Raw genomic sequence first — 22,613 nt, forward strand, 5'->3', positions numbered from 1 at the left:
ACCCAAAGCTCTGGAGAACCAGGCATTGGGTTATGAGGCCAAACTTATGCTCAGAACTGGTCCAACATGGATACTTATACCACCACTGAACACTCTGCATCTTATTATTTTACTTTTCAAGGAAAAAAATAGATGCTGCTGCTTATCAAACTCTATCACAACATTGCTTGCAAGGAGCACCCTGATGTTAGCAATATTAAGATGCTGGGAATACGTGAATCTAAGGAGGATGGAAAGCCATGATTCTGCAGTGTGCGTCAGTCACACCACACCCTCACAATGGGCACAATCACCACAACCACCACCACACACAGCCCAGGTCTCCCCTCTTTCTGCTTCCACTCCCACCCCAGGTTGTGGCCATGTCCTAGCTGAAAGGGAGGCTGAAAAAGTTGGCATTTCAGCTTGTACAGTGAAAACAAAAAGATTCTGCTTTTTCCCCTCCGTGGGAAATTCTCCAAGTATAACAACTGAGTTCAGATTCTAGGCAGCCAAAATAGGATGACAAATATCCCCTATACAAGAAGATTTCAAAGAAACTCCCTCTTATGGTAAAAGTTGAGTTGCCTTTGCAGTTAAGACTAGAAACTTCAAAAAATGTTTGAGAAGCACCAGAAGAGGAAAACTCCCTAGGATGGAATCCAAAGCCCTTACAATCCAGCCCCTGTAAACTGTCTCAGTCTAGTTTCCATCACCTCACCCACTGCACACCCTACAGTTCAGGGATGACACATTAGGTGGCAGCCCTTCAACTGCCATTATCACTCATGTCTTCACTCACTGTGTGTGCCCTCAGAAGACCTGTCCCTACCCCACAGTTTTTCTCTAATTAAAACTCCCAATGCACAACTTGGACCAGAAGTCACCTCTCCTGTGAACTCTTCCATATAGCCCCGTCTTTGTGCTCCCTTAGCATCTATACATATTTCCATCGTTGAAGGGAGAGGTGCCTGCTCAATATCTGAACAAAGAGCTGAATTTATTTCTTGTCAAGCAAGGGAGAGCTACACTTGAACAAACATTCTCCCTAAGCAAAGCAGAAAGAGACTATCTCATACAGGGTTTGGAAACTCTTCAAGTTCAGGGCCTGGGAAACTTCAGAAGCTGGAATGTTCAGGTATTAGCTGACCTATAGGTGCAGAAGAAAAGCTGGAGTGAGAGTGTGGTTGACTGGCTAACTTGCAGAAGTGTGCACACTAGAGTTACGCTGTTGCCTGCTGTCTGGGGACTGTTGTCACTGACCCGCTAGCTTACAGAAGCATGGGTGATTGCCGAATTTGATCAACTTAAACAGGTACAAAACAGGTTCTGACGGATACTGGTAACCATGGTCACAAAACAATAAGTCTTTTCCTAGAAGTATAGGGAACTTATCAGTCTCAACATTATGACAATACTAGAGGCCCAGTGCACAAATTCGTGCACAGGTGGGGTCCCTTGGCCAGGCCGGCAATCGGGGACAGCCAGGGGAGGGACTGCAGGAGGTTGGTTGTGGGAGCGCACTGACCACCAGCATTGAGAGTCTGCCCCCTGGTGGTCAGTGCATGTCATAGCGACCAGTCAACCTGTTGTTCGGTCAACCAGTCACAATGGTCGCTTAGGCTTTTATATATATAAATATTAGGATATAATAACCATACTAATTAGCTAACATTCTAATATTAATTGAGCTCTTACTAAGTTTCAGGTATTACAGTAAGTACTTTACAAGGATATCTCACTTAAAACCTAGAACAACTTTATGGAGGAGGGGGATACTATTATCCGTGATTTCACAAATGCATAGATAGCTTTAGGGGCCTCACTGGGATCCAAGTACAAACAGAATGACAACAGAGGCTGCCTCTTACCCTGCGCATGATAAGGTGTTGTTCCTGTTGCTGTCTCCCCAGTGATAATACACTCACCCCAAGCACACACAACTCTGTCAAAGGGAAGTCAGTGCGGATAACACAGCAATAGACCTGTCTTGCTGCAACTGCCATCTGAAGTTTTACTCTGAGTGTCTGCCCTTTTCCTGTCCCCAGGTCCCCACTCTGGACCCCACAGTAGTAAGTGGATCCCACTCGTAACACTCTATACCCCCAGGTCTCTGCCCTGCCAGTCTGTTTAGGGCCCCACCTCCTCTCACCCGGCTATTGCTCTTTTGGAGCAGGAAGGAGCCAGCCCGCGCACAGTCTGACTTCAGGAAGCCCCTTATATTAGTTTCCTAGGGCGGCTGTAACAAACTACCATAACTTGGTGGCTTAAACAGCAGAAGTTTATTCTCTCCCAGTTGTGGAGGCCATGAGTCCAAATCAAGATGTTAGCAGGGCCACACTCTCTCCAATGGTTCTAGGGAAGAATCCTTGCTTGCCTTTTCCAGGTCCAGAAGGTTCCTGGCGTTCCTTGGCTGTGGCAGCGTAACTCCAATCTCTGCCTGTGACTTCATATGCCTTTCTTCCCTGTGTGTCACTCTGTGTCCTCTTTTCTTCTTACAAGCAGCCGATGGATATTTCTGTCTTTTCGATGTTTCTACATCTCTATCCCTCTCCCTTCCTCACTCTCTCTCTTAAAAAAAAATCAATGAAAACACATTCAAAAACAAACTCTAATTTAAGCAAAGAATGAATCTACTAGAAAGCTTATAAAATAACCCAAAGCTCTGGAGAACCAGGCATTGGGCTATGAGGCCAAACTTATGCTCAGAACTGGTCCAACATGGATACTTATACCACCACTGAACACTCTGCATCTTATTATTTTACTTTTCAAGGAAAAAAATAGATGCTGCTGCTTATCAAACTCTATGGGTCATTGGCTTTTGGGTCCACCCGATATTCAGGATGATCTCATATGAATTTTTACCTCAATAACACCGGCAATGACCATATTTCCAAATAAGGTCACACTTTCCACTGACAAGAGGGGAAACAGAGGCCCCATCTGGCACACTCAGTCCAGCATCACTGATGAAACTGAGCCTGGTTTGGCAAATCAAGTAAAAACTGACAGACGGCTTTGTCCAGGAAGGGATCATTAGTGAAACTGACAGTTTGGGAAGTGAAAGAAAAGGCCAGGTTGGTGTGTGTGGGCCGGGCCATGTTTGAAATAGAATGTAGGTCCTAAAATCACTAAAACTAAAAAAGATGATATTAAAATCATCCATTTTGAAATAAGGAGACAGATGATAATTTGTATGTGTGTTAAGACACGCTCCTCAGTCTTGTTTGCAATGGAAAAAACTCCTTCTAAAGAATACAACATTAAAAGGCTCTGAGTTAAATCATATTTAACAATTGGCTCACAAGTAAGAAGAAGCCAAAATAAACTAACTTCAAAAGTACCCATAGTCAACAACAAAAAATATGTTCAGAGGTATAGCATTGCAATCAGACACTATATTAAATTCTAGATGTGTCATTTCATAAACTGTAACCAAATAATGAAAATGTCATAGACAGGAAAATAAAATAATGCTAAAGTACAGTTGCAGCTGCTGCATTTTCTGATTTTTAAAAACCTTTAAAAATGACTTTGCGAAGGTTTTCATTATTTTGTGATTAGGATTTTATATCCACTGTCCAGAGATTAGATCCCTGCCTTTTCCAGTGTGAACTCCCTGCTTCCGACTTATCCTGATACCCACTTTCAGCACACAGCAGTCTCTGCATTGAGTTGTCTACCTGTTGGGGGACTGTGTGCCTGGGCCCCTCACTGTCACTAAGCCCTGGAGATCAAAACTGCATCTGCTACAACAGAACCCACCAGACTCCTGCACTATATGTGGCCCAGGGATGGCTCTCACTTCCAGACCCTGATTCTTCCAGACTCTTCATCACATTAAGAACCAATACCCTGCCCTAACCAGTTTGGCTCAGTGGATAGAGCGTCGGCCTGTGGACTGAAGGGTCCCAGGTTCAATTCCGGTCAAGGGCATGTACCTTGGTTGCAGGCACATCCCCAGTGGGGAGTGTGCAAGAGGCAGCTGAATCGATGTTTCTCTCTAATTGTGTTTCTCTCTATTCCTCTCCCTTCCTCTCTGTAAAAAATCAATAAAAATATATTTTTTTTAAAAAAGAATCAACTTAAAAAAAAAAAAAAGAACTAATACCCTGATTTCCCATGCTGTTTTTTACATAAGGCGGAAGTGTGATCATTAGAAATTTAATTTACTTTTTCTATTTCTATCTTGATGTTTCACATCAGGAAAAAAGGTTACAACTGTCAAAGTTTTTAAAAGTAACCAGCAAAAAAATATATAAAAATTTTTCCAAGAGCCTTAAATTATGAGTATTAGCCTACTTTTTATTTAGAGCTGAATTAATTCAGTCTTTTGATCAATCTTTTTGTCTTGAAGAGAGAGTGATACCTGGGTCTTCAGAGGGCCAGCTCTCCGGATTTCAAAATCAAATGTCAGTTTCAACTCAGCAGAGCGGACAACAGTAAGAGAGAAACCGACAGAGGGACCAAGTGGGAGGGAATGATGCCCTCAGGTGGATCCATAAGCACAACATGCAATGATTTCCCCCTGGTGGTTTTTTAATCTTATAGATCATACCTTCAGCACAGTCAGTGTTTTCTAGAATAAAACACACTAAAAGACAGCCACTTACCCCCACCACACCGGCAGATTGATTGAGAGCTTTATGCCTTGACAGTATCCCTTTCCTTATTTAATGTTAGTTACAGCTGAAAAGCCTAAAAATCTAAGGTTGGGTGACCTCTCCTCATGGAAATTTCACTGTCACACAGCAACATCAGGAAGCCAAGCAATCATAACACTGTAGTTCAGTGTGTTAAGGAACACTGTAAAGAAGTGGAGCTGAACATCTTTGTTCCTTCAGGAAAGCCCCTAATTGTGACTACCATTTATTAAGTAGTAAAGTAGTAGGGGGGCTCAGCTACTTAAAAAAAAAAAAGATTATAACAAAACCAAGCACTGGGCTGTTGTTTGGGAAGGCAACATTCCATCATGACTCAAAGACCATCAGTTACCTGGAGTCAAGTGCATAATAAAATAATACTTCAAATAGTAAAGCCATCCTTGCATGTGACACTAGCGTAAGCCTAGAGCAATAATTTTCAAGGCAGCAACCTGTCTGTCGGCTTATCTCCACTAGGATTAATGCTCAAAACACAAGGCTATTGTTCTGTCTGTGTCTTGTATCCGTTATGTTGTTTTTGATCATTTGAACACAGAAACAGGCTCATCAAAATCAGCCTTTCTATTGAATTGATGACGGCCACCCTTCATGGCAAGTAGGGTCTACTGGGATAAGTGGTTTGCAAACTTGAGGGCAGATTTTCAAAAGTTTTTATACTTCCATTCAATTTTTAAGGCTTTGTCATCCCAAGAGAATGGGCTGTTTTTCCAGGGTGTTTCATGCTATTGAACACTAAAGATGTAAAATAAATACTGCAATAAGCCTTCTAGACCTAGAGAAGCTGCTGACTTCTCTTCCTATGCCTTCTGTAATGATCCTAGATGAATCAAACTTTAAAAAAAAAATCCCAGTGCTCTCAGGCTATGTGGGTACAACCTCTACCTTCGAGGAGAAGGTGAGGGAAGGTAAATGTTCATGCCATTCATTCTTGATATGGTCGCCATATTTAATAAATAAAAACACATGATGTCCAGTTAAAAGTGCATTTCAGTTAAGCATGGAATAATTTGTGCTTGCACAACACTCCCATTCCTGTTCAAAACAATATCTACATGGGACATATTTATACTACAAAATTACTCGTTGTTTATCTGAAATTTAAATTTAACTGGGCATCCTATACTTTATCTGGGCAGCTACATCACTTGCAAAAAATTGGAGCCTAAAATTGCAGGTTTGAGGTTGATATGTTATGTCTCAGTCCCAAAGTAATATTTAATCATGTTTGAAAAAGTTTAGATTGGCAATCCTTAGTTACCCAAAATGTCAGTTCATTCTGTTTCTGCAATCCAGACTTCCCAAACAGCTTCCCTTCCAAGCTCCAAAACAGGCTGTCTAAGTCCCTGCTAAACTGTTTTCTTTGCCTAAAGAACACCTTACTCTTGGATAAGTACCACCAAGTACATGAGGATGTGAATTTGCATATCTGTGTATATGCAGAACCCAGCTCCCACATCTGAAAATATCCAATTTGACAAATCCACTTTCTATAGAAGTATTATTTTTTTTATCAACTTAAAAAACGTCTCTTAATCATAGCCTCACAGGTTTAGCTAGCATAACCCAAAGTCACTACAATCTTCTAGCAAGTGTAAGACCATAGTTATTCCTAAATAAAATAACATAATTAAAGCACTCTGAAGTTTCACTTGGCAATGGAAATAAAATCAATAGCTAACCCTATTTCTTTTTTCCTGATAATAATGAAGCAGGTGTTTAATTGAAGGAATGTTTACATTAAACTCCAATTACTGTTCAAAACAATAATGAAATGGTATGTTTATACACTGGTGATACTTAATTAGCCTAATTAATTTTCTTTTTTCTTCTTTAAGTCCTTCACATTAATAACATTAATACTTCAGTATTGTGAAGGGCTAGAAGAGAAAAAAAAAATCAATTTACTTATTGCGTTAGGTTAAATGCTGGTTTGGGTAGGAGATGTGGAAGTCATTAGTGCTGTTGGCCAGTATTTCATTCTTCCCCTTAGGACACCTTGTGGAAGTATACTTCCTGGTCCCTTGTGTAATGGAGTTGTAGTTATGGGGGAAGCACATGACCAGCTCTGGCCAATGAGTAGAGGATGAAAATATTGTGTGTTGCTTCAGGACTGAAGTTTCTAATGATTAGTGCAAACACCGCCAAAGCTCTTTTCTCTCTCTGACTCAGAAAACAGCAGCACTCAAGATTGTGACTGCTAGGTTAGCGTGGTTTCTTAATTGCCCACCGCGAACCAACACTTCCTGGTGACCAATGATGGATATGTGACATCATGAAATGTACTTAATTTAAACTACTAAGGTTGGGGTTACTGTTACTGCAGCAGTTATGGCCTAACTCGGGGACATTCAATTATTGAGATTTAAGTTTATATCTAGCCAGATGGATCTATAAAGTGTTCTAGGCATTATTTTTAGCTCCCTGAAAATGTTTAAGGTTACATCATTTTCACTTTTCATTCTCATCAAACTCTGAAGTAGATACAAATTATTAGCTCCACTTCATAGATAGGAAAACTGACCCTTACAGAGCTTGGAGGTAAATGCTTGGAGTTCTGCAGAAAGTAAGGGGGTCAGAAGGAATTTGAACCCATATATATCTGGACCCACAGACCATGCTTTTCACCACTTCACTTTACCTCCATTCAACTATTAGCTCTGGGATTTATTAAAGAAAACTTATGCATAGTAGAGCGAGCAAGTCTTGGAACCCCAAGGGGCAGCAGGTACTAATAGGGACAAAGTTGTCCCAGGGATGTTACTGTTCTCTCCATGCATCATTACGTCTAGACTATGGGCTAAATTCATAAGGTTATATAGTTAGAAACTGTCTTTGGAACTATGCTGGGAAAATTGGTAATTGTTTAAATCAGAATTTATTAATCTATGCAAAAGATGCAGAGGAAGAGGAAAAACAAGACAATTTCAAGAGCTATCCTATATGGAGGCCATCTACATCTCTGTCAAATATTCTAGTCTGCCTATAAGTAGAGATCGGTCCTTGCCAGCTTCCACTGATTCTCACAAGAACCAATAACATTGATACCTTCTTGTCCATTTTTTTAGAGAATTTTTCTGTAACTCCCATTGTAGGTGGAATATCAACTAGATGATGTATCCCCAAGTATTACAATGCCAAAGTTTCAAATTTCCCATTACTTGTAAACTTGTCTCAAACCAATTAGGGTTGTTTTGAACCCAAAATCCCTCAGAGTGACTATTTTTTTTCTAACTTTTGAGATTTACTGCCCAGGCAAATGACTTATATTACTTTATTACAAGATTCTGTCAGGTCATTATTTAAGCTGAATGTTTGTTTATTTTTTTTAAGTAATAAAGTGATGTTATAGACATTCCATATTCCTTCCTAAAATATCTTTCTTCATCAATTTACTCATTTAAGAATAGGTTGGTTGTTAATTCCAAGAGAGGCTTCAGAATCTAATATATCATGAGAAATCAATAAACTTAAATATTAACTCAGATGACCTCATTTTCAAGGACTATAAATTTCTCAAAGCTCTGTCCCCTTGAATCTCAACCATTTTACTCTGGGAGGAGTAAAGAGGAACTTGGAAAACAAACCCAGAGGACCACCTTTCTTCCTGACCAGTAACAAGTCTTCCAAAAAATCCAGACCTAAACAGGAATTGAAGTAAAACCTCTACACTAGAGCTGCAAAAATCAGGTGAGAGAAATAATGCAACACACACTGATGTGTCAAAAACAATTACCTAACTAAGACCAATTGTTAGAATCACAGTTACTTCATGCTCTTGACACACTGCAAGAAGCAAGCCCTTAAAGGCATATTCAGAACTTGAAAGTCTTCCTCTCACTGACAAGAAAGTGAAATTCTATTTGAAGTTCACTTCAGCTTTACAATGCTCTCAATTTCAAAGTCCTTCAGCTGTCCTGATTTTCCTGCTTTTACCATTTGCACTTGTTCAGTAGATCAGTAATATATTCAGAAAAAATGTACAAAAAGTAGGTCTGTAGTTGGAAAAAAACCTTAGGTCCTTTTGGGGGAGGAAGGGGGGAATTACCCAGAATTAACTATTGTCTTTCTTCTACTTCAGAGTCTAACTCAATAAGAATAAATACTGTTCTTATATGAATAGGAACCTTCTAAAAACAGAAATATCGTAAACACTTCATAGTTAGGTTATTTTGCCTGAAACGTGTTTAGGAGGTGTTTATTTCTGCAGAAAAATAAAAATGTAAATTTCACAATCAGACCTGAATTCCTTTCTAGCCTCTTAACACATCCACTGGAGCCAATGGAAGAAACCTAATGCTGATGTACACCAGACTGAACAGCTGGTCTCCCCAAGGACCTGGGTTAGCAGCATGATCACAGCACACAACTCCCTGCAGAAAAGCTCTCTATATAGCCTCCTACTTTTTGTCTTCTGCTAAAATAGCCACCAGAAGGGAGGACAGAAGGAAGAAACATAGCCTGATGCCAGCTGCTAGGCAATGAAGATGGTAAGACTTGATCTGCCAATGCTAACTCTAAACACCCTCTAGACAGTTAGCAGGTCCAGTACAGGATGCTGGTTCTGTTAGTCAAGTGAGTCATCCCCAAATCAGGTTGTTAGGGATCAATACTACAACAATACAGTCACAAATTATTACAACATATATAATCTATTACTTTTTTTTAAGCAGAATATGTTAATCAGTAGAGGAATATCAATAAATATGGATTTTTAAAATGTAATAGTGGGTTCATACATTTTTCAATTTTGCAATCAGAAAAGTGTGAATACAAAAATTAACGTGAGGCAAGCAGTTCTGGGAAAAGATAGTAGTTGTACCAAGAACAAGACTAATCAAGAGTGGTGGTCACACACATTAAACAGAAAGTATGTGTGCTTATTCTCCAAGATGAAGAATTACCCAAATATTCTAAAGCAGAGAGAGGAAACCTCTATAGCTCACTGTTAATCATAATGAGATATGATAAAGCACACATACATTTTTATTATATTAGTTTTAGGTGAGCTACATAATGATTCAATACGTGTATATATTGTAAAATGATCACCACAATAGTTCTAGATAACAACCATCACCACTCACAGTTACAAATTTTTTTCTTGTGAAAAGAACTTTTAAGATCTACTCTTTTGGCAACTTTCAAATATACAATATAGTATTACCAACTCCATAGGCACCATGCTATATGGTATATCCTCAGTTCTTATTTTATATCTGAAAGTTCATACCTTTCAACCATCTTCACCCATTTCACCCACCCCCTATATATTGTGCAATTTTTCACAAAATATTACGACATATATAATCTATTCTTTTCAATCAGTTCTCTTCCCTAGAAAAAGTGTTTTCTGTCCAATAAGACATTCCACACAATAACAAACTGTTATCACTGGATTCTGCTTTGATAAGGAGTTTCTGTTTAGTACAAATTCACAAGTCTTGTTTTAACTTCATATTCATCATATCAATGAACTCTAGTATTAGCATCAATAAAACCTGACTTTTCAGCCCTGACCGGTTTGGCTCAGTGGATAGAGCGTCGGCCTGCGGACTCAAGGGTCCCAGGTTCGATTCCGGTCAGGGGCATGTACCTTGGTTGCAGGCACATCCCCAGTGGGGGGTGTGCAGGAGGCAGCTGATCGATGTTTCTCTCTCATCGATGTTTCTGACTCTCTATCCCTCTCCTTTCCTCTCTGTAAAAAATCAATAAAATATATTAAAAAAAAAAAACAAAAAAAACCTGACTTTTCAGGAGACAGGTCATTAAAAGGCCCTTATCCAAGTTATTTTTTGCAAAGCCTATTGTCTCAAGAAGAGGGGGATAAATCAGCAGAAAGGAAAACTGCAACTGCTACTATTAAAATAAACATACTCCTTATTCCAAACCAGTTAACTTCTTTGAGGACATTCTTGCATTGCCTTTTTGGTTCCTAGACTTTTATTGGACCAGCAAATATACTTAAAGCCCTCCTCTTTTAAATCATTCATAGTGGATGCAAAACTGAAATTAGTCATCCATATGTGCAGGCAAAAATTCTGCTACTTTCCTTATGGTTCCTGCTCAGAGATGTGGGCAAGATCAAAATAATAATAATAATAATAATAATAATAATAATAATAATAATAAACCCTGGCCAGTGTTCTCAGTGGTTAGAGTATCATCAGCCAGCACACCGAAGTGTTATGGGTTGGATTCCCGGTCAAGATCATGTACCTGGTTTGCAGGTTTGATCCCCGGCCCTGGTTGAGGCCTGTGTGGGAGGCAACCAAATTGATGTGTTTCTCTCTCACATCGATGTTTCCCTCTCTCTTTTTCTCTCTTACTCCTTCTCTCCTTCTCACCCTCCTCCATCCCTCCCTTCCTTCCACTCTCTCTAAAAATCAATAGAAAAATATCCCCGAGTGAGGATTAACAGCAAAAAATTGCTCAAGGTGTGATTTGAATCTGACCCTCCAGAAGTGAAACTTCTGATTCTAACTTTGGGCTGATCAGAAAACTAAGAAAGATAGAAACTTCAATGATTACTCTCTGGCCCCTTCTCATTTGCTCCTATTCCCCATTCCCAGCCTGGTTAGGATCAGACTGAAGCTCCAGTCTGGGGTTCCAAACACAAATTATGTGACAAGAGAAACCAGAAATGGCAATAGCTAAACTCTCACCATGATGCTCTTCAGCTTCAGAGAGGGTTGTTTTAAGTTTATAAAGATTGTGCCCATAGATTCTTTACAGGTGCTGTGGGGAATGCTAATCTCATAACAAACCAGCTAGAACTGTGTCTGAGTGATGGCAAGAAGTGTCAGGTAGGACCTGTAGCATAAGCTCAAGTTCCCCCCAAAAGTCAACTTCACAAACAGAACCACTCTATCACAGTGTGTAGTAAACCTACTTCATGTGACATTTACCCTGTGATCAAAACTCATATGAAACAGATCTATCAATTTCTACCTTTGTTCCAGTCTTTGTGGAGCTTTCATGCCGATATTAGGCAAAAAACCTATAGCCTTATCAGTGATAACTGGGATTATTATCTAAAATGTTGACTTGGCCAGAGCCTCACTTCTTTCATTTGAATCTAGCTTCATTCAGGCCAGTGGTTTTCAATCAGGGATGTACATCAGACTTACCTACGGAGTTTAATAAAAATGCAGATGTCTAGGACCTACACCAGACTTAATCTTTTTACTTATTAGTTGTTTGCATATTCTCTTAGGATTATTATGTTATATCTCAAGATTTTTCATCTGTAAAAATTATATTTATCCATTTTGGTAAAATCTGAAATAAATTTGCTGATTCCTTTTAAAACAGGCTTATTCATAGCCCTTTGAGACATTTAATTTGAGGGGAATGACATTATTATCTGGTTTTGCACGTCACATTGTGCATTGTTCTTATTATGATCGCTCATCAGGCTTTCACATTTGAAAATTATTAGCAGTAAATTAACCACAACCACATTCAGTGTCTGTCATCTATGCATGTCTGTTTTCCGCAGATGCCTGCCTGAAGTTTCTACCATCCGTCTCAGGCCAGAATTTGTGACTCCAACCAAGAAGAATACTCTCAAGAGTCCTAAAGTAAAGGCCCAGATACTTAACTGATGTTTCAAAGAACAGACTCTGGGCACAGGCATTTGATGACACCAACGGGCTGTCAGGATTTACAGAACTTGAGTCATGATGCAGATGGCTTCATGCTACTGCTAAACCAAGATCCAGCTGAACAAGAATTAATTACATAGGATGGAAAAGACTGAGAAGGAAAATTTACTGTGGTTATCTGTTGGGAATGTTGTTTTAATGCTCCATTTACTGAATTATAAGAAAGACCTTTCTCTTTGTACTTCAACTATCTGTAACCCATAAATTTAGTAGATTATTGTGTTAACTGTATTTTATTATTTTCTACTAGAGGCCCGGTGCACAAAAATTCATACACTTGGGGGGGGGGGTGTTCCCTCAGCCCGGCCTGCCCCCTCTCACAGTCCGGGAACCCTCAGGGGATGTCCTACTGACAGCTTAGGCCCGCTCCCCGCAGGAAGCAGGCCTAAGCCGCAGTCTGGCTCCCTCTGTGGGAGGTGACCAGCCAATCAGGGGAAGGCGCCGCCATCACCCCGCTGCTGCTGTCACTGCCAGCCACCGGGGCTCACGACTGCCTGAGCCTGGGCCTCTGCAAAAGGGGGTGCAGCGCTGGACTGGCCCACGGCGCCGGCCCACCTCTCCAGCGTGGCACCACCCACCCGTGCCACCAGCCCTAGGCCTCGCAGCCGCTGTGGCTTTGTCCCAATGGACATCTGGAAGACATCCTAATTAGCATATTACCCTTTTATTAGTATAAATATTCTTGATGCTCTGGCATCTGGAGCCTGGCTGACTCATGGACTGGGAAGAGACTGCCTCTCCCAGGACTGGCTTATTCTCAGAGCTAGGAAGCATATCAGATGACTTGCCCAGGAGCTGGCCTTTCATATGCAAACTAGTGGCCCAGTGCATGAATTCGTGCACATTAAAAGGAAACTAATTAGAATATTTTAATATCACTATTCGCCCTTTCTCTATAATAGAAGTGTCAACCAAATTCACGATCGACAATGACAGATCGAAACACACACGTGATTGGCGCCAGTGAGAGCTTTATATGTACCGCACATGAGCGAGTCAACTTAGTTTTTTATAGATTTAAAATAAACTTGCTGAATTAGACCTGCTTTCTGATTTAGCTAAATTTTTTCCAGCCCAGTGAAGCACCCTAACTTCTCTTCCAGGTAATTGTCAGCAACACAGCAGTAAATATCAACATGAAGCAGATTATTATTGTAGATCACGCAGGGAGAACAAAGGGTAAAATATTTAACTGCAGCAGTGTTTGACTGCGCAATGAGAAAACCTGAAGTCATTTTCAAGGTCCACCATTTCTTACTACTTTTCAGTCGGGTCAAGTTTATAAGCTTTCTAAATCTCCATTTTCCAGCTAATGAAAAGAAAATAGGATTCCATCGAATCTTCTATCTACCTACTCCAGGACTTCTGTGAGGATCAGATGAGATGAGCCACGGGAAAATGCTTCACAAACATTTGGTTAAAGTGTAAAATGTTTCCACCTGTGTTCCTGGGCTGAAGAAACTCCAAGGAGGCTAGTCACTAGGGAGAGGAGGCTGGGCATTGCTACGTGCCGTCATTACCCAGAGCCCACAGTGACTGTTTGTGGGCTGGGCTGGGCTGTGGGCTGCATTTTGCACCATGGGGTCTTGGCAGCATTGGCTGAGATTTGGTGGGGTGTTGCTCTGGGGTGGTGGGTAGGCCTGTGTCCCACTTGGGGAAAGCCGAGTGTTGGTTTGTCGGTGCTAGGTCCGAGGTGCCAGCCAGTGAGCGTCATGGCAGCTCCTGCATTGACCGTCTGCCCCCTGGTGGTCAGTGCTCGTCATAGCGACCAGCCAGATGGTAGGAGGGACACTTAACATATTAGCCTTTTATATATATAGATTCACCAACCCAGAGCCCATACTCAGAACCACTTTCTTTTTCTGGCTCATACACTCCAGGGGGCAATACTCCTCTGCCTTCATCATCCCAGAGCCAGGTACCAGACAACTAGAGATACCGCTGTACCTCAGAGTCCACGGAATTATTCAAACTAGCCAATCCTAAACCTGCTCACCCTGCTTGCCTTGCCAATGGAGACCACAATAAAGGCTCCGGTTCTTGCTTCCCTCTCCCCTCTCCTGTCTCCTGCCCAACCCTGGTGCTTCCCTGTGTGGTCCTGCATGGCATAGCATGCCCCCACTCCTCCTGAGGACTGATAGTGGGAATCTTTTCAAATGGTAGTCATCTTCTGATCTGTCAGCCTCACCACACCTGAATAATAATAAAACCTATATTTTAAAACCATTCTATTTATGTAAACTAAAATGAATATTTTAAAAATGGTATCTGTGTCACACTGACCCCCAGAGTTCAGAAATTCATATGGAGTGAACTTCCTTTTCATGGGAATAGGGTTATTTGCATATATTCAATCATTGTTTTCCTTTTTACCAGAGTAACTAGAAAAAATGTGATATGCAACCAAATCTTGCCTGAATATCACAGTATTGAGAATGATGCTTAACAAGCCTTTTTCTTTTTATCCTGCCTGAGGATATGTTCGTTGATTTTAGAGAGGAGCTAATGTGGCTTTTACTAATGGAGCCCATGCCTGCAAAGTTCTCCTAGATAACTGGCTTACTATCTAGCTTACAGTTCAGTTGAGCTTACTCAACTGAAAATATGTAAGGCCAGGAACTGAAGGTTATTTGGGGGACCCCAAGAGGAGAATTCACTCAGATGTATAGGTACTGCAAGTGAAATATGGTGGAGTTTCTTGAACTTGGTTTCCTTTGCCTTGGGATAGCAAATAATAGAGGCAGTAGAAGTGCAATCTGAGATTCCTTATGAAAACTTACAGAGAGAGAAGTTAATTTTGTAATTATTCAATACTAGATGGCTCTAGATTTTACAAAGCATACTTAAGAAGACTGACATGGTAAATTAACACTCTTGCTATGTCTATGTAAATCATCAAGTCAAACCTAATGAGATTAGCCTTATTTTGAGATCAAGAATATCTTATTATGATCACAAGGGAGAAGGTAGGGGACAGTGGGAGAATGTAAGGAAAAATTATAAATGACTGAAATTTAGTGGCTGCCCTGGCTAGCTCATCCATCTGGATAATCTCTGTTTTTGTTCGTCTATAACAGCCGTGGGCAAACTATGGCCCGCGGGCCGGATACGGCCCGTTCGGCTGTTCTATCCAGCCCACGGAGCCGAAAGAGTGGAGGGTTCTCTTGCTCTCCCCTCTGCTCCTTTACTTTGAATTTATATTAGTTCACACAAACACTCCATTCATGCTTTTATTCCGGCCCTCCGGTCCAGTTTAAGAACCCATTGTGGCCCTAGAGTCAAAAAGTTTGCCCACCTCTGGTGTATAACGAGGCTATTTTGCAAGGCTATAGAGATAGAAGTAAACCTGTAAATAATGATAGCAATGCAAATAATTCCTCTCCACAGAAATGCAAATTGTGTCCAAGAGAAAGTAATTGATTATCACCCTATGGATATGGCAAGTTTTGCCAATTTTTAATCCATTTTAAAATTTATTTTAGCATTTCTTGTGAGACAACAATTATGTAATACTTTGCATCTCTTTTTTAAAATATGTTTGTATTAATTTTTAGAGAGAAGGAAGGGAGAGGGAGAGCGAGAGAAAAACATCGATTGGCTGCCTCCTTGCATGCCCCCTACTGGGGATGGAGCCCGCAACACAGGCATGTGCCCTGACCGGGGAATCAAACCAGTGGTGCATGGGCTGCTGCTCAACCATCTGAGCCACACCAGCCAGGCCTTTGCATCTCTTTTGAACTGGTTTTAACATTGTATTGATTTCCTCTCTAATGATTTAAATAAATCTATGACATGTCTGTATGTGATATCTGTATGAGTCTTGATTATATCCTCTTTTAAAATGTAACTTTTCACCACTGAATAAAGATGTGCTTACATTTTATTTAAAAAATGATACCAATCACATATATACCTCCCTTAGCAGTTTTGAGTCATTCAACAGATTATACTGACGACTAAGGGCTGGAGATCCAAAGACAGACAAGGACTGAGTCAATGACCTCACAGAGCTTATGTCCTAGTAGAGCTAATGTTCACTCAAAGGACACTTATCTAGCATTAGTGACCAACATCACAAAGCTTTAGGCAGAGGAAAAACACCCTTACAAAATCCTCTCTAAGTAATCCTTTCTAAATAAGTAATTACTGCTTAGCAACACAATATATCACCAAAGGAAGAAAAAAATCTAGAGGGAAATCACAGGTTTTATATAAAAATTATAGTGTGAGTAACATGAGATAGGTAAATCTCTAGACTCACAATTGGAAGATCTGGGTACCTTTGTTAGAAATACTGTGCTTTTATAGAAAATACATTCTGCTCAAGTTATTCCAAATCTGATTAAGCACATGTAATTCCTCTCAGCCTTAGTTTTTTTATTTGTACAAGATAATACCAATTCCCTGGGATTGTAGTAAAACATGGTACATGCCTGGAACACAGTAAATGCTCAAATAAATGTTAGTTGATTTTATTAACATTATTTACATAAACTCAGTACTCAACATATGTTAATTATTTTTCCCCAAAGAAAACAGGAAGAATTAGTCATGTTTCAAATTTTTCCCAGAGATGGAACACTTAAAATTATATTATCGTAGTTCTTTTAGTCATTGGGCAGGGGGAGGGGAGGGAGAGGGGCAGACCTCATTGTGAGGATAGAGATGTTAGGACTGAACTGGAAATTTTACCTGAAGTCCAGGATTCCGATGTTGTATTATAAGTGATGTTGTATTATACAAGCACAGCTCTCTCCTGAAATCTTCCCGTATAGCCAACAAATTGGGAATGCCCCATTAGTACCTTATTGCAAGGGATGACTGCAATTTCTATGAGGCCAGACTATAGGATGACATAAGAAAGGGGGCATTTCTAAAACAGATGGCTGGTACCAAAGGCCAACAATGTCACAGGTGATTCTTAGCAGGAGATTCAAAGACAAAGCTTCCCTATAATAAGACTCTGGAGGAAACTCTTTGGATACCTATATCCTACCCAGCACCATACTACTAATCAAACAAGTGCTGGGTGCCTTCAGTAATAGGCAAGGACTCAAGTTTACTTAAATGGTATGTCACACTCATCTCTTTCTGCAACTCAACTCAGCTTAAGATAATCACAACTTGTTTCATGAATGCAGAAGGTATTTCATCTCACAGCAAAATTAACTGACAAAATAAGAAGTCATAATGCCAAGGAAGAAATAAGATAAAAATCACAGGCCAAATAAGAAAACTACAAGTTCAAACGAACTGCCAAGCCAAAGTTGTTCTAACAGGAAGGTCACCTGGTGCCCATTTACTAACAGGACTAGATTTAAAGTCATAATTAACCTATTACATTTAGAGCCTCGCACATTATTTTGAAGGTTAACAGCTAAGGGTTAACAAAAAGCAAAGTTAACCTTAATGGAGCATCTATGTCCAAAAACTGTGTTAGGTACATTACAAGTAAAATCTCAATGTTGGAACTATTAACCTCCTAGTAAGATTAATGTAGATTATATTTGTGTAATCCCTTTTGAAAGCATCATAAATTATTGGAGGATTTTTTTAAGATTTTTTAAAAATCACATTCTTTGCTATATCCCTCTACAACTAGACAAATCTAGTTTTCTAGATAGAGATGTTAGGACTGAACTGGAAATACACACACACACACACGTATAAAATGTAAATTTATTACCCAAATCAAGTTGGAAACATGCTTCATTCATTCATTTAAATACTTATTGACCTTGAAGAACCAGACACCACATGGACACACAAACAGGCACATACACACTTGACTGTTTATTCAAGGTTGCTAAACTGCAACATAAGAATAGGTCCAGGTAAACATGAGAGTTTTGATTTCTTGAGAAGAATCTCCAAGTTTGGGACAAGAAATACATGCCCTAGAAAATAAAAAGACAGTAATATATCCTACTCTACCCTTCCCCCCAAAGAGTAAGGCAGCTTCTCTAAGTCAATGTCATAGTCCAGTATCCTATCTAATAAAAGAGTAATATGCAAATTAACCATCACTCTGCTACACCCACAAGCCACGCCCACCAGCCAATCAGAAGCGAGTATGCAAATTAACCCCAACCAAGATGGCTGTGGCCACAGAGCGAGCAGGAGGCTTGGGTTTCCCGGGCAATGGAGGAAGCCAAGCTTTCCGCACACCCTGGCAGGCCCAGGCTTTCACTCAAGGCTACAAAGTTTCAATTATAGAAGATAAATAAATCCCAGATACCAGGGCCACCTCTTGGGTCGCTGGGGGACATGGCCGGCCTGCAAACCACCACAGGCCCCTCGCCCAGGCCACCCCACACCTCAAGGGAACCCCCACCCTGATCCAGGACACCCTTCAGGGCAAACCAGCTGGCCCCCACCCGTGTACCAGGCCTCTATTCTATCTAATAATCCTATCTAATAATCTAATAAAAGAGTAATATGCAAATTGACCATCACTCCAACACACAAGATGGCTACCCCCATGTGGACACAAGATGGCCAACAGGGGAGGGCACTTGGGAGGGACCAGGCCTGCAGGGAGGGCAGTTGTGGGCGATCAGGCCAGCAGGGGAGGGCAGTTGGGAGGGACCAGGCCTGCAAGGGAGGGCAGTTGGGGGCGATCAAGCCGGCTGAGGAGGGAAGTTGGGGGTGACTGGGCCTGCAGGGAAGGGCAGTTGGGGGGGACCAGGCCTGCAGGGAGGGCAGTTAGGGGCAAACAGGCTGGCAGGGGAGCAGTTAGGCATCAATCAGGCTGGCAGGGGAGTGGTTAGGGGGTGATCAGGCAGGCAGGCAGGATAGCAGTTGGGAGCCAGCAGTCCTGGATTGTGAGAGGGATGTCTGACTGCCCTCAAGGGGTCCCAGATTAGAGAGGGTGCAGGCTGGGCTGAGGGCACACCCCCGTGCACAAATTTCATGCACCAGGCCTCTAGTTTAAGAATATAAATTTGAATGGGCACTAAATTATTAGCCTGCCCAGAACATTCCACTATTAACCAAGGAGAACACTCATATGTTTAAGGCCGGTGATATGCATAATAACAAGTCATGCTGAATACCTCCTGCCCAAGAATGAGCTCAAAATCATTTGCCAGAATTGTACCCTCACCAGAGAAGCACCCATCATGGCAAAGGCCTGAGGAGTAGACACACTACCTGACTTTCTCCATGGCTCCTCCCATTCTCTGCTTTGAAGATGGACTTGGGCTTCCTGGACTTGAAGTTGCCCATGCTGGGTCTCAGCACACCGTCCACCAGCACAGTCTGCTCTACATGATGTGGCTCCCGGGAGGGCGCAGGCTCCTCTAGGAGAGCCCCGGCGTTGGGGTAATTTTCTTTATTGTCTTCATCTCTAAAACAGGAAAGACCCAATTGAGGAAGCGCCACAAAAAATTATAAATTGCTGCAGGAAAGAGGGGCTGGCCATACTCATTGCTGCCCTATTTATATGGACCTAGCAACATTTTTGTGTCCACCTAGCCAGTTTCACAGGAATAAAGTTTAATAAATCTGTATTTCACTCTTTGGATTATTCCACATTCCCTTCTAATCTTTGTTAATGAATTATACTTTTAACTTTGTACATACTATCATGATTTCTTTAAATCTTTCGCTTCAAGATGCTTTCGTGCATATAATATTTTTCTCTTGTAATAATAATGTATTCAGGTTAGATAATATCATCCCAATTTTATAGATTAAGACTCTAAAACTCAGAGATTAAATAAAATGCCAAAGGGCTAATTCACCTAGATCTGGAGTGGTCAGGTTGGTCTCCAATCTCCCATGCATGTGTTCTTGGTTCAGGCATGATGCTTGCTCCTCACTGACAAGTCTAACCATCTCCCTATAACTTTCAGACACATCTAGAAATTTAAAAAGGCCTATTTTAATAGGATACATGCTACCCAGTTAAAATATAAGACAAGGATCAAATTTTGCCCAGCCAAGCCATCTGAGCAACATCTTCAAGGCAAAGTCAAAGATCCCATTGCCTGGCTTCTATCCGTTGGAATTACTGGAAAAGATCAAATGGGCTAGTGTTTCCTTTTTACGTTCAGTGCTAGGGTGGCACTTTTAATTTTCACTCACCAATCAAATTCAATATAATATCGTCCCACAGTTTCAATTTCCTCAAAAACAGTAACATAATAACACTCTTATTTGAAATCACATCCCTCGTAAATCTAGGTGCATTTTGTTTTCTTATTTTCCTAAAAATTCAGCAAATACCATGGACAAAACCAAATGGGGCATCTTTTTATACGATCAATATCATCACCCTTAACCCATTGGCAATCATTTGTGTACTAGATTAAGAGTGGCCACGTGGTGTTTCCCTCCTGCTCCCTGATCAGAACCACCTACATAAGAGATTTTGGCAACGTCAGCTAGGAAGCAATTCCTTGTGACTCAAGGGCACATAAAGCCAAGAGATAAGACCAGCAAAGGAAGGGTTTCTATGTCCACTGCTCAAAATGTCATTTCACAAATAAAAGGGATTAAATTTGCTAACTTTACTGGGAGGCTGACTTTTTCCAGTTAGTTTCTGGGAAAAGATCAGAGCAAACATCAGGATAGGTGGTCTGGAGCATGACCAGGATGCAGGTGGGAAAGGTGTGGAAATAAAACTGTGTGAACAGTTAGGCTAAAGTCTCAGGACAAGCTTAGTGCTATCCGGTGAAGGAGAACCAAACAAATGAAATAATTTTTCAATATTTCATTGGAACCTAGGTTCTCTTGATGAGCAATATAAGACATTTTGGGGTGGCTAGCAATTTGAATCTGTGCCAGTAACCTAATGTACATTCTTGATAGCCTATATTTAAGTCACTGCCCCTTTCTTAACCATCTGGTCTATCAAGAATTGTTTTCCCAATTACTCCCAATTTACAAAGGGGCCATAAACAAAGAATATAACAGCTTAGCTGGAGGAGAGGTCACTGACACCACCCAGACCAGGCATTTAGATACAATGTAACTTCCCCATTCTAAATGACTACAGAGGGGCTGTGGAGGGCCCACCACAAAAGCCTAGTAATTAGGAAACAGGTAGAAAACATAGAAACAGAAGGGTATAAAAGGAAAATTCCTCCGTATTCACTCACTCAGGGATTTGGAGAACTGACCCCCTGAGTCACTGTACTAGTACATCTGAAAATAAATGGGTTTATCCTGGATCTCCAAGTACTCCCTGTGTACTTTTTTCAGTCGCCTGGTAAATTCTGTATCACTCTAACTTAATTCATTCCAGAAAGCTGTTTCAGAAGGATTTGTTGACCACACCATCTTAAAGGGGAAAGTGGATGTTGTCGGGAACCTGAAAAGCCCAGGGAATCTCCAACTACGGCACCCACCGAACAGCTGCAAACCCCAGAACACAGGTCCCCAATTGGCACAAACATGCGGATTCAGAGGAGCTCTACACTCCACCACGAAAAGGAGAGAGTGAACTACATAACCAGACACCCAGAGAAGAGAGACCATGGGGAGACAAAGACACAGCCCGCATATGAAAGAAAAGCAGGCATCACCAGAAAAGGAAGTAAACGAAATGGAAGCAAGCAACCTTCCAAAGAAAGAATTCAGAGAAATGGTCATAAGGTGGCTGAAAAGAATGGATGACAAATTCGACAATATGTGTCAGAACCAAGAGGAAATGAAGAAGAACCAAGAAGAAATGAAAAATGACATCGTTGCTGTAAAGAATTAAATAGAAAGCATCAAGAGTAGACTAGAAGAAGCAGAGGACCGCATCAGTGAGCTAGAAGACAAGATGTGAAAAAATACCCAAGTAGAGCAGCTTCTAGAAAAAAAATCAAAAAGTAGGAGGAGAGCCTAAGGGAACTTTGGGACAACACGAAACAAAACAACATCCACATAATAGGGGTGCCAGATGTAGATGAAACTGAGCAAGGAATATCAAACCTGTTTGAAGAAATAATGACAGAAAACTTCCCTGATATAGGGAAGAAAAAACCCACACAAATCCAAGAAGCTCACAGAGTCCCAAGCAAAATGAACCCCAAAAGACCGACGCCAATGCACATTATAATTAAATTGACAAACACCAACGACAAAGTAAGAATCTTAAAAGCGGCCAGAGAGACACAGAAAGTTACCTACAAAGGAACCTCCATCAGATTAGCGACTGATTTCTCAACAGAAACTCATCAGGCCAGAAGGGAACAGAATGAAATATACAAAGTTATGAAAGGAAGGGTCTGAATCCAAGAATACTGTACCCAGCAAGGCTATCAATCAAAATTGAAGGTGAAATCAGGAGCTTCACAGACAAAAAAGGACT

The 22,613-nt window shown here is 40.9% G+C and overlaps 1 protein-coding gene across 7 annotated transcripts in view; it reads right to left on the minus strand.

Moving 5' to 3' along the window:
- Nucleotides 1-22,613, minus strand: part of FAM13C (family with sequence similarity 13 member C) — a 131,868-nt gene that overhangs the window by 93,874 nt on the left and 15,381 nt on the right. For all 7 annotated transcript variants that reach the window (XM_080688600.1, XM_080688599.1, XM_080688596.1 and 4 more), the window contains one exon: nt 19,463-19,658. In XM_080688600.1, the coding sequence (XP_080544726.1) occupies nt 19,463-19,537 (75 nt within the window). In that variant the 5' untranslated portion in view covers nt 19,538-19,658. The remainder of the gene's footprint in view (nt 1-19,462; nt 19,659-22,613) is intronic.

Source organism: Plecotus auritus (assembly GCF_963455305.1).
Source record: "Plecotus auritus genome assembly, chromosome: 9".
In the NCBI taxonomy this organism is placed as follows: domain Eukaryota; kingdom Metazoa; phylum Chordata; class Mammalia; order Chiroptera; family Vespertilionidae; genus Plecotus; species Plecotus auritus.